At 56.8% G+C, this 11,552-nt stretch overlaps 2 protein-coding genes across 2 annotated transcripts; one reads left to right on the top strand and one right to left on the bottom strand.

The window, feature by feature from the left end:
- The first annotated feature begins 3,462 nt into the window (after positions 1–3,462).
- Positions 3,463–9,034, top strand: CXCL16 (C-X-C motif chemokine ligand 16). The gene is made up of 6 exons (XM_048518174.1): positions 3,463–3,790; positions 4,321–4,444; positions 4,539–4,621; positions 5,800–6,003; positions 6,103–6,312; positions 6,469–9,034. The coding sequence occupies exons 1-6, from the start codon at positions 3,709–3,711 to the stop codon at positions 6,495–6,497; spliced, it is 732 nt and encodes a 243-aa protein (XP_048374131.1). The 5' UTR covers positions 3,463–3,708; the 3' UTR covers positions 6,498–9,034.
- A 1,455-nt stretch (positions 9,035–10,489) lies between these two features.
- Positions 10,490–11,544, bottom strand: MED11 (mediator complex subunit 11). Its single transcript, XM_048518175.1, has 3 exons — positions 11,347–11,544; positions 11,129–11,259; positions 10,490–11,032 (listed from the first exon to the last, which is right to left on the bottom strand). Exons 1-3 carry the CDS (start codon positions 11,486–11,488, stop codon positions 10,898–10,900), a joined length of 408 nt encoding a protein of 135 aa, XP_048374132.1. The 5' UTR covers positions 11,489–11,544; the 3' UTR covers positions 10,490–10,897.
- Positions 11,545–11,552: the final 8 nt, after the last annotated feature.

Here is an 11,552-nt window from a genome sequence, read left to right as displayed (position 1 = left end):
GTGTTTCCTTTTATTAGTCCTAATTCTTCCCCCCAGCATTTTCAATGTATGCCCCCTGGTTCTAGTATGGTGAGAAAGAGAGAAAAATTTCTCTCTGTCAACATTTTCTACCCCATGCATAATTTTATAGACTTCAATCATATCCCCCCTCAGACGCCTCCTCTCCAAACTAAAGAGTCCCAAACGCTGCAGCCTCTCCTCATAGGGAAGGTGTTCCAGTCCCTCAATCATCCTTGTTGCCCTTCTCTACACTTTTTCTATCTCCTCAATATCCTTTTTGAGATGCGGCGACCAGAACTGGACACAGTACTCCAAGTGCGGTCGCACCACTGCTTTATATAAGGGCATGACAATCTTTGCAGTTTTATTATCAATTCCTTTTCTAATGATCCCCACCTGGAGTGTGGGGCTGAGGTGGCTGGTGGGTGGGTCGGGGGAGGGGCTGTCTTTTCATCCCCACAATTACCTTGCATCCTCCTGGAAGCAGTGAGCTGCTGACAGCACCCACCAGGGGTGGATGATGGATCCCCCGCAGAAGTGGTACGATGTGGTCTGGATGCTGACGACCCACGGCCACTCTCCAGGGAATGCCTTGGTCCCCCCCACGATGCGGCCCCCGGCCATGGGTGACGCATGGGGCCCGTCAAACTCTGGCCGAAAGCCGCAGCCTGAAGCCCAGACACAACAGAGAGAGAAAGAGCCCTGTGAGGAAACTCCTTCCTTCCTTCCTTCCTTCCTTCCTTCCTTCCTTCCTTCCTTCCTTCCTTCCTTCCTTCCTTCCTTCCTTCCTTCCTTCCTTCCTTCCTTCCTTCCTTCCTTCCTTCCTTCCTTCCTTCCTTCCTTCCTTCCTTCCTTCCTTCCTTCCTTCCTTCCTTCCTTCCTTCCTTCCTTCCTTCCTTCCTCCCTTCCTCCCTTCCTCCCTTCCGCCCTCCCTCCCTCCCACCAATCCAGATGGAAGAACAGGACATAGCTGATCCTCCCTGTGAGCACACAAGTGTGTGCAGGAGCCGAGTACTATCAAGTCACTACTGGCTGATGGTGACCTTGTTCTGTTTTCAAGGCGGGAGCTGTTCAGAGGGGGGCTACCTGCCACCACTCCCTGCTTCCATCGCTTGGCCTTCGTGGTCTTCATGCTGCTTGGAGGTCACCCAGGCCATGACCCAAACACCAGTTGAGGTGGGCCCTGCTTAGCAGCCCAGCTTGGGCGAGGCCAGGCTACCCTGGACCATCCAAGTCAGGGGGAGGGAGGAATGCTGTGGGGTGGGAGTGTTGGGGGTTTTTGTATCTGGCCTCTACGGGTGCCGTCTCTTGGCAGCAGTGCCCGCCCCCCCCCCCAGCCCCAATACCTCGGCCCCACGCCCTCGTCCCTGGCACAAAGACCAGGAAGCCAAACAGCGTGAGATGCCCCATGGGTTGCGCCCAGAAGGCAGTGGTGCCAGCTGTGAGGGGGAGGGGCCTCCCGGTGTGCCCTGTGAGGTCACAGAACTCCGGCACGTGACGTCACAGGGGCAGAACCAGCGCTCCTCCTCCTCCACCGGGCTTTTGGGCCACCTCCTCCAAGTCTCTCTGCGGGGGAGTCGTCGTCGGGACGGATGACAGCAGCAAGACGACCTTCATGGTTTAAACGAGTTTCTTTACAGCTCACAATATTATTAGAACAGTCGCAGAAAGTCACAGTCTGAACTCTCCCAGGTTTCAAGTAGGTTCTGACCAGTTTCTAAGCATAGTACAGCATATGGTACAGAGTGTGGTAATCCAAGTATTTTATAGAGGAAGCCAGATTGTATTCTTTCAATGGACTTGTTCCATGCAGTTATCCATAAGGGAACTCCATAGAGAAGTTGCTGAACTACCCTGGAGTTGAAAACCTTTAGAGCTGCTGGGACAGATCCCCTTCCCCTGGTGTGAAAAAACTTTACCACTGCTGAAGCAGTGTGATAACTTCCTTTTACAGCAATATCTCTATGTCTGGCCCACGTGGCTTTATGATGGAAGGTCAGGCCTAGATAGTTACTTGGAGTGTTTGACCTTAACCCCATTAATAAGCCATCTAGAAGGCTTAAATACATTAGAAAAGATGACAATTTTTGATTTTTCTGGGTTTAAGGACAGGAAGTTAGATGTACAGTACTCCATAGTTTTTCTAAGGAGCCTTTTAAGGCCCACTTGAGAGCTAGAGATCAGTATGACATCATCAGCATAAAGTAGGAGTGGTATGGGTTTGTTTGAAAGAACTGGGCTGTGTGCATTAACATCTGACAACACTTGTACCAAATCATTAATGAATAAGGTAAACAAGACTGGGGCCAATACACAGCCTTGCTTAACACCTGTCACGACGGGAATCTTAGGAGTTAGGTCTCCAGAGTTTGTACATTTTATCTGGCAGGTTGTGTTTGAATAGAGAGATGTAATAAGTAGTAATAATCTAACGTCGATCCCCATCTCTGTTAATTTAAGCCACAGCAATTCTCTTACAACTGAATCAAAGGCACTTTTCAGGACCAGAAAGGCAGCAAAGATCTTAGATCGCCCCCTTGTTTTGTATTTTAATAACAGGAGGAGGCGCCCAGACCTATTTGCCTCCGAATGGTATCAACTTCTCAAATCAAAAATTTACTCAATAGGTTTATTGCTTGAAGATCTCTGTATGCTTGACACCCAGAGAGATCTTCCGAACCTTAAAAAGTAGACTTCTAGAACAGGAATATCATATCTTGTTGGGGCAAGCAAATAAATCATGCTCACCCCTCTCTGTCGGAATAATACCGGAACAGGGGCACATAGCCAAATAGCTTGAATTATTAACTGAACCCCAACAGAGATGGATTATCACAAGGGCCAGATCCGATACCTTCCCATCGGCCATTACAAAGGGTCGTTACTTATCCATCCCTCTCCAGGATCGGGTTTGTCCACACTGTAAAAACCAAGTGGAGACTCTTGCTCACATTATTCTTGACTGTCCGAGATATGTGGGCATTAGGAATTTCTCTCCCAGGCTGGCCCTAGACAAATCTGAAAGTGACTCTGACTGCTCTGTTGTGGAGCTTCTGTTAAACAACACAGATGTCGTGCTCTTGGAAAAAGTAGCAAAGTTTATCTGCCATTAAAGGTTAAAAATGAAAATGAAATGAAGTAGCAAAGTTTCTTTTACGAGTGACAGAACTTTCTAAGTAATGTGTACTGCTATATACAGTCTTCCTGTCTGCACTTTGAATGTACTCTTGATTTGTATTTCAAAAATGTCTGGCAACACTCTAGAACCTGTTTTTAAATGCCAAAGTTGTTGTTGTTGAACTCTCCCAGGTCTCAGTTCCAACTGCTCCTCCCGGGTCTCCCAACTCTGCCCCTCAGTCACCCATCGCCATAAGGGATTGTGTGGGAGGGGTTCCCTAGGGAGAGGCATGCCCCCCCACTTCTTCCGCCCCCTGCCGCCTCGGGAGCTCCTCCTCCTACGGGAGGGAGGGACGGCCCTAGTAGCCAGGGGCCAAATCGCTGGGGAGGTCTGCGGGAGCCAGGAGTCCGGCCGGGCCGGGGTCTGGTGGGCCTGCAGCCGGAGGGGCGTCCCCGGGGTGGCGCCATAGACGCGGGCGGCAGGCCAGAGGGCGGCGCTGGGCAACCCCCGCGCAAGGGCGGAGCGGCAGCAGCCAGCCTCCCGGCCACCCGCGCCCGGCTCCAGTTCGTTGCTTTCCTCCGCCGGCCACCATGCAACCGACGGCGGCGGCGCCCCGGGACCGACGGCCGCTGCCCTTCCTCCTCCTCCTCCTCCTCGTCGTCTCGGGCCCAGGTGGGTGGGAGCGCGCGTCCGGGGAAGGCGGCGCCGCGGAGCCGTCGGAGCGCCCAGAGCCGAGATAGCCTGGCGCGAAGGCGTCTGAGCGTGTGCAGAGTGCCCCTGGCTCTCGCCTCGCCGGCCAGGGTCGATGCCATCCGAAGCGGCCGGGGAGCAGGCAGGCGCAGGGGCTAGGAGCGGGAACGCGGTCTGTTCTGACTGAGGCCATCTTGCTTGGGCCCATCCTACCTCGCGGGATTGTTGTGAGGATTCAAGGCCCGGGGCGTGGGGGGATTCCGAATATCACCCTGGCCTTTGGGGAGGAGGGGGCGGCCGCGGCTGACCGAGAAAGAAAATTCCGCTCCGACGGAAAGAGGCGCCGCTTTCCCTCGGCCACCAGACCCCCGAAGCCGGGGAGGTCCCAGGCCAGAGCCGCTGGCTGGCTGGCTGGCTGGCTGGCTGGCAGCTGTGGGAGGGGGGCGACCCCCGAGGCCCCCGGGGGGGGCGTTCCCCCCCCCCTGACGCGCTGCCGCTCTGTCTTTCCACAGCCCGGGGGAACGAGGGGGGAGCTGCCGGGAGCTGCCGGTGCTCCAGAGAAGACACCGCTCCTTCGTTGGTCAGGAAATTCATTGACAGGCTGGTGTCCTGCGACAGCTGCCAAGACCTCTTCAGGTAGCTGGGGGTGGCCCAATCCCCCCCTCCCCGCCCTTCCGCCCGCCCTGCGCCCCTCCTGGAATTCGTCCCCTCTTTCCCCCTCCTTCTGCAGGTTCCACTTCCCCAGGAGGAAGGTCTGCGGCCTGAAGGATGCGCCCTGGGCCATTGAATTCAGAAATGCTCACTGCCCTAAAGGTGAGCCGCTCCCCACGGAACAAGACCTCCCCTCCCTTGTTGGGGGGGGCACATCCCCCCCCCCCCGCAGAGTCCTGAAGGAGGGAGAGGAGACAAGCAGGCGTGCTTTCTCCCCTTCCCGGCTGCAGGGGGTGGGGGGAGTCTCTGATGGCAGTTTAGGCCCAACTGCTGCCCCCTCCCCCCATGTCACTCACAGGATGGTGGGGCAGGAAGAGGGGGAGACGTCATTGGCCATATCTTCCCCCACCAATTTTCTCGCTCCCGAAGCTGTGGAGAAATATGGGGCAAGGGGCATTGAGATTCCTGCTGCCCCCTTGGCAGGCCGGCTTCCCTGGGGTCCCAGTTAAGAACATAAGAACAAGCCAGCTGGATCAGACCAGAGTCCATCTAGTCCAGCTCTCTGCTACTCGCAGTGGCCCACCAGGTGCCTTTGGGAGCTCACAGGCAGGAGGTGAAAGCAAGGGCCTTAAGAACATAGGAAAGAGCCTGCTGGATCAGACCAGAGTCCATCTAGTCCAGCTCTCTGCTACTCGCAGTGGCCCACCAGGTGCCTTTGGGAGCTCACATGCAGGAGGTGAAAGCAATGGCCTTAAGAACATAAGAACGAGCCAGCTGGATCAGACCACAGTCCATCTAGTCCAGCTCTCTGCTACTCGCAGTGGCCCACCAGGTGCCTTTGGGAGCTCACATGCAGGAGGTGAAAGCAATGGCCTTAAGAACATAAGAACGAGCCAGCTGGATCAGACCACAGTCCATCTAGTCCAGCTCTCTGCTACTCGCAGTGGCCCACCAAGTGCCTTTGGGAGCTCAGGTGCAGGATGTGAAAGCAAGGGCCTTCTGCGGCTGTTGCTCCCGAGCACCTGGACTGTTACGGCATTTGCAATCTCAGATCAGAGAGAATCAAGATTGGTAGCCATAGATCGACTTCATAAACCTGTGCAAGCCCCTTTTAAAGCTATCCAGGTGAGTGGCCATCACCACCTCCTGTGGCAGCACATTCCAAACACCAACCACACGTTGCGTGAAGAAGTGTTTCCTGTGGATATTAGTCCTAATTCTTCCCCCCAGCATTTTCAATGGATGCCCCCTGGTTCTAGTATCGTGAGAAAGAGAGAAAAAGTTTTCAGTTGAGGGGAACGATCCCCAATGCCCGCCTCCATTTCTCACTATCTCATCAGGCTACCCAGAAGAGGAAGCCGGGCAGGCAGATGCCAGCCGGGGGCATCACCCACCTGCCCCCAGCCCCCAAGCAACGGGACCAGCTCCATCCCCCCCCAGCTCAACTGCAGTCGGCCCAGGTGAGCTGCCCAGGGCTGCAGGCCCCCCCACAGATGCGGCCTCAGTGCCCACAACGGCTGGGAGCACCGTGGACCCCAGTGCTGGTGAGTGAGGGGGGCAAGTGAGGGTGAGTGGCCCCTCCCCCTCGGACAGGCTTCCAGCCCTCTCTGGAGAGCCTAAAATGGCCATGTTTTGTTCTGCAGAGGCAGCTGCGAGGGGAGGCAGTCGGGCCCCCCTGGAGGAGAAAAGGGCGACCCCCCCTCCAGTCCGTGACGCCAAGACCCCCGTCATTGTCCTGATCTGCGTGGCTTTGCTGTCATTTGGAGTCGCAGTGTTTGCGCTGTGCCGGTGGAGAGGGCGGCGGGGCAGGAGCCAGAGAGGGCACACCCCCCAGACTCCTCTCGAGGAAGATGGTGAGCAGGGAGGGGGGCACCCCCTTTTGCCTCTTGCCCTCTGTTCACTGCCACAACCCGTGGCTTCCTCCCTCTGCTGCCGCTGGCCCCTCCTGGCTTTCCTCTCGGAGCTCCAGGCTGTGCCTCCGTCTCCAAGCCCTGTCTTCCTCCCCCCAGAGCCCTGCCTGCGCGGGGAGAAGACCTGAAGTGGCCCCTGCGGAAGCGGTCGGGATCAGAAGACTTTGGCCCAGAGGGCAGCAGACCCGAGTGCGAACTCCTGCCATGGGAGACAGGCCTCTTGCAGAGGGGCGGCTGCTTTCGTCTGTTACAGCGGCATCAAAACGTCAGGCGGTACTTAAAAGACCTGTGGATTTTGGCGGCTGAGTGCACCTGTCTGAGCAGCGCCTCTTCACGCCTCTCTCGAAAGAAACCTTCCCCAAACCAGCTCTTCCGGGGCTGGTGTGTTTCTGAGGACTCCTTGTGGTAGCCCTGCACGGCCCCCAGCATGCTGGGTGTGGGGGGGGGGGTGGGGGCTTGGCGGTCTCCACTCTCGGCCTTGTCCTTGGGGCCGCAGCTCTGGCGCGCCACAATAAACAGACCTCCTTTTTGGCGGAAGGAGGGTGACGTGATTTCGCGCCTGTGGAATTTCCCAGGATAAGGAGGAGGAAGTGCGGTCTGCTTTCAGTTTCTCAGGTTAGCTGCTTGTAGCCTCAAGGCTGAAACCATGCTGCCCCCACCCCCACCCCCCTCCTTCCTCAGTGATGTCATGGTTTCTCCCCACCCCCTTGACTCAGCCAGCACAAAAGGGGGAAATGCACGGAGGAGGCTGTGAAGTCCTGCAGCCCGTTCCTGCTGCGACCAGCCGGAGGTTTCTCGCAAAGAAAGTGTGTGTGTGTGTGTGTGTGTGGGGGGGGGGGGCAATGAGCCCTGCCAGGTCTTGGGGGGGGGGGCTTGACTCATCCGACTGCCCAGAGCGTAAGAGAAGGCAGCTCAGCACTGCAGCAGGCCAAATCCTGGCTCTCCGATTGGGGAAGTCCAGCTGGCGTTGCGTCAGGGGAGACAGTGGGGGGACTTCCTCTGCATGGGCTCCCAGGGGGCTGCCGGGCCCTGAATGAAGAAGCCACCAGCAGGAACTCACCACAGTATCTTGTGCAACACCTGGGGGGGCAAAACATGAATTCTGGACACCTCTGAAGAAGTCGTGCCACCAAAATCTTTAATGCAACATTTGTCAACATAGAGTTGACCACATCTAATTTTGGGCTGAGAATCCTCCTTTGCTCCCAGCAGGTTCTGGGGTGGCGCCAGCAGGGGGGACAAAGGGAGGCCCTTGAGGGTGGGGGTCACCCTGCCGGACACCTCCCTGGGAATTCGCTGTCTTTCCTCACACTGGGTCTGGCTGGGAACTGCTGCCTGTTGCGGTTTGGCCTGTAGCCGGGAAAGAAAGAAGGGGGCTTGGCAGCCTCTTGAAAGGGGGTGGGGGATGAACAGCAGAAAGCGGGTGTGTGTGACAGGGCCGGGCCGGAAAGGGGACCTGCTGAGCTGAGGCTAGAAGGGACTCCTCATGAGGAAAGCCCTGAGGCGCAGCTGGAAGCGAAAGGGTGCTCAGACAGCTCCAGGCAGAGGCCGTTTGGAGACAGGGTGGCCGAGCCAAGGGGTTTGTTACGGCTGCAGCGGGACTCGTGGGGGGTGTGGTGGGAAGTCAGGGAAGGGTCAAAATAGCCATTTCTGTGCACCAAATGTAAATGATATCTGACAGAACCATTCGGAGACTCTGGCGTGTTTGAGGGTACCAGATGGACGGTGGCCTCCACAGGCTGTCTGGGAAGGTGTCTGATCCTTCCAAGAGGGGTGGGGGACGAGTTTCTGAGGGTGCAGCCAACTCCCTGTTCAAGAACCCCCAGGCCCGGAGTGCTACAGTCCCCCACTGCCCTGTGTCGTTTCCTGGTGCCTCCACGTGCCCACGTCCTACTTCTTGGGCACCAAGCAGCGCCTCTGCCCACAGACGAGGGGGGTGCTGCCTCCGTGGGCACCATGTGGGAGGATCCTGTTCCAGGCAGTCTCCCCCTCCCCCGAAGAACCCCTCAGGTGTAGCTCCACCTGGAGCAGGTGAAGGCCAGAAAGGTGAACAAAGCCTCAAGTGGGGTGGAGGGCTGTACCCCACAGATGCTTCCTTCAGCCCTCTTTAATGCCTTCTGGCAGCATCCAACCTTAGGAAGAGCTCCGGTGCCTTTGCCAGCTTGGGCATCGTGTCACATTTGGTCAGGATTGGGATTCTGTCACTTATCTTATAAACCTTTCTCTATCCATCACTGATATGACCTGAATCCTAGTAGGACCACCATGAGAATGATTCTGTATGAAAACTGGTCAAGTATCGCCACTTTGATGACTAATCATAACAGTACGAACGCAAAAGAATATATACACTGAGGAAGATTATTCTTTCGAAAACGCTCTACAGTGTGCCAGCGTTCGAAAGGGCTTGTCTTCTCCAACACGTCTAATTTACGATCTTCTTCGGACGGTTGGTAAGCGACCGGCTCCCACATCCCTACGTGATTTACCTACACCATCAGGAACTGACTTTTGAAACATTGCCTCTACTCATGAATGGTCTCCTATCTGTGGGATTTATGAATGAACTTGATTCCAGTGCTATTCTATTCATGTATAAGAATGTATTTATAATACTATTAATGCATTTAGGCTTGTCATTCATGCTATAAATCAGTTTGTTGTACTTCCCTGTTTTGGACGAGAGTTTTTCTGGAGGTAGCTCATCCAGCTTCCGTGCTTTCCTGGCCCAGGGCCACCCAGCAGGCACCCACAGCCGAAGGGGGCTTTACTGGTGGAGGAGCCAGAGCCTGAGCTGGCGTGCCCTGGATTCTGTGTGTCCTCCTTTCCTCTTCTGAGTTGGTGGACTGTATGCTTGGTGGGGCAGGGACTCTCAATTGGGCTCCCTCCATCAAGTTCTCAGTCCATTGATAACAGCACATGCTGTGTAAATGAGCAGCTGCCTCTTCTAGTCCTTTCAGCTCCACAGCCCCTTCAACTTCCCCACTGAACGCGCTGAGCATCACGCAGGAGGCAGGCTCTGGGGCTCCAGGCACGGCACAGGGCAGCGCTCTACTCCACGGAGGAAGGTGGAGTTAGGTGGATTCTGAAAGCCAGGCCTGGACGTTGCACAGGAAGCGTCTGTGCCAACTTAACGGAGAAGGAAGCAAAGTTAACCCTCCCCGGATTGCTGCAAGCTTGTGGACGGCCACGGCTGACCCTGTGGTGACCATCCTCTTCAGCACAAAGTTTTTATTCCTCGCCCCCAACAGCTGTTTCGTTTTGGTTAAAAGAAAGAGGTTTCTCCCACCCCATGAACCTTGCTGAATAACTCTGGGAAGCTGGGTCGACCTTCTTTGGAAGGTCTCCCCTTCTTGGAAGAACTCTATAATTCCCGAAGCCTAAAGAAAGCCCAAAATATTCTGAGAGACCCGTCTCATCCGGCACACTCTCTTTTTGAACTGTGACCATCCGGCAGACGATGCAGGTCTATCAAAACTAGGACAAAGAGGCTTAGAGACAGCTTCTACTCTAGAGCTGTGGCTATGCTGAACTCCACGGCTTCGTGTTGATGTGTTTGGGGCTGTGTAGGGATGGGTGGAGGAAGGGGAAAGTGAGGATGGGGCATGAGTCTGGAATTGTGTGCATTGAGGAATGCTGCTGTAAATTTCGTTGTGCGTGCACAATGACAATAAAAAATGCTTAATTGCTTAGCCAGGAAGATTATTAAACATCAGGAATTCTACACCTATGAAAACCACGGCTATTTGGACAGGACAGAACACCCCACCTTGGGCTTTGCCCACAGAGCTCCACGGCAAACCTGCTCCCTCTGGTGCGTGCTGGGGGAGTGTGTGTCTGTGTGCGCGTGCTCAGCTCCCTGCCCTTCAAGACATCAGTCAAAGGAACGGGTTTGGCATTTGTCTGAAATGGAGATCTGGACATGAATCTCTCTGGGGGAAACGGCCCTGCCCCGAGGGTGGTTCAGGGGCACTCAGCTGTCTCAGGAGCAGAGGCGGTCTGGTCTTTCCTAATCCTGCAGAGGTAAGTCCAAACTTCCCTCCCCCAGCGCCCTCCTTTCAGCCTCAGGACAGGCCTTCCGTGGGGCGCAGGCAATGATGCAAAGTACACACTGTGCAAATAGATACATACAACTTTTTTTTCCTACAAAAAGACAGCTTCAAAAAGTACCCTCCTCCAGAAGTCACCCGGAGATGGGCAGACTGCAACACAGGGGGAAATGCTGGCAACGTCCACTTCCTGTTGATGCTCCAGAAGACCTGCTCTGCTTCGCAGTCAGGCCTGCTAGCAGAGGCCTTCATCCACAGTGAACCACACTGAGTGCATCACGGGAGACATACCCCTGGCCATCAATGTGTGCGCCGTGGACCCCTTAAACGTGCGCCGAGCCTGGAATGTTGTCATGTGTTTGTGGTGCATCCTTGTCAAAAGGAAAGGCACGTCACACACACGCACACAGGTGTGGCACAGGTGTGGAGGCCCCTCGCGGTGCCTGGCAGCCCAGGGGAGGCGGCTGCACGGGAGAGGGCTACTCGGGGGTCTGCTCACAGGCCCGGCAGAGCTCCCCCAGCTTGAGGCGGGCGTAGTCGATGCGGTTGAGGGCCATCTGGCAGTCCTTGCGGGCCGAGTAGCTGGAGCCCTCGTGGGGCTGCCCCGTGGCCACCTGCGGGGGGAGAGAGGCGGAGGAGGGCTCAGCGGCTGCGGAGGGAGGGGGGTCGCCGTGCCCCCGTAGGGCCCCCCACCTGCCCGCCTTGCCTACCTGGGTCAGGTAGCGGATCTGGGCGCAGAGCTCGGCCTCCACCTTCTGCACCGAGGCGGCGAACTGCGCGGCCTGCCGGTCCAGCAGCCGCTCGTTGGGCTTCTCCTTGGACAGCTCCAGGGTCACCGTCCCTGCGGGGGGGGGGGGACAGGAGCACCGTCAGTGACGTCAGCAGAGGACCGACCAGCTCCCCCCCCCCCGCGCGGCGCCCCGCTCACCTGCGCACTGCAGCGCCGCCCCGATCTCGCGCTCCAGCTCCTCCAGCAGCCGCAGCCGCTCGTTGGCCAGGCCCAGGCTGTACGCGCCCCCCGCCGCCCCCCCGGCCGCCCCCGCCGCGCCCCCCGCCCCCCCGGCCGCCATGCCGGGCTCTCGCCGCTCTGCTGGGCTCACGCATGCGCGCTGCCGCGGCCACTGGAGGCCTCCT

Source organism: Sphaerodactylus townsendi, linkage group LG15 (assembly GCF_021028975.2).
Source record: "Sphaerodactylus townsendi isolate TG3544 linkage group LG15, MPM_Stown_v2.3, whole genome shotgun sequence".
Classification (NCBI taxonomy): Eukaryota; Metazoa; Chordata; class Lepidosauria; order Squamata; family Sphaerodactylidae; genus Sphaerodactylus; species Sphaerodactylus townsendi.
The sequence above is the reverse complement of the archived record's forward strand: the minus strand, read 5'-3'. Positions and strand labels throughout refer to the sequence as shown.

Coding starts and splice junctions, on each gene's coding strand:
- CXCL16 (XM_048518174.1), top strand. CDS start 3,709: ATGCAACCGACGGCGGCGGCGCCCCGGGACCGACGGCCGCTGCCCTTC. Junction 3,791..4,320: donor CCTCGTCGTCTCGGGCCCAG/GTGGGTGGGAGC, acceptor GTCTTTCCACAG/CCCGGGGGAACGAGGGGGGA. Junction 4,622..5,799: donor AAATGCTCACTGCCCTAAAG/GTGAGCCGCTCC, acceptor CTATCTCATCAG/GCTACCCAGAAGAGGAAGCC.
- MED11 (XM_048518175.1), bottom strand. CDS start 11,488: ATGGCGGCCGGGGGGGCGGGGGGCGCGGCGGGGGCGGCCGGGGGGGCG. Junction 11,260..11,346: donor GGCGGCGCTGCAGTGCGCAG/GTGAGCGGGGCG, acceptor CCCCCCCCGCAG/GGACGGTGACCCTGGAGCTG. Junction 11,033..11,128: donor AGATCCGCTACCTGACCCAG/GTAGGCAAGGCG, acceptor CTCCCCCCGCAG/GTGGCCACGGGGCAGCCCCA.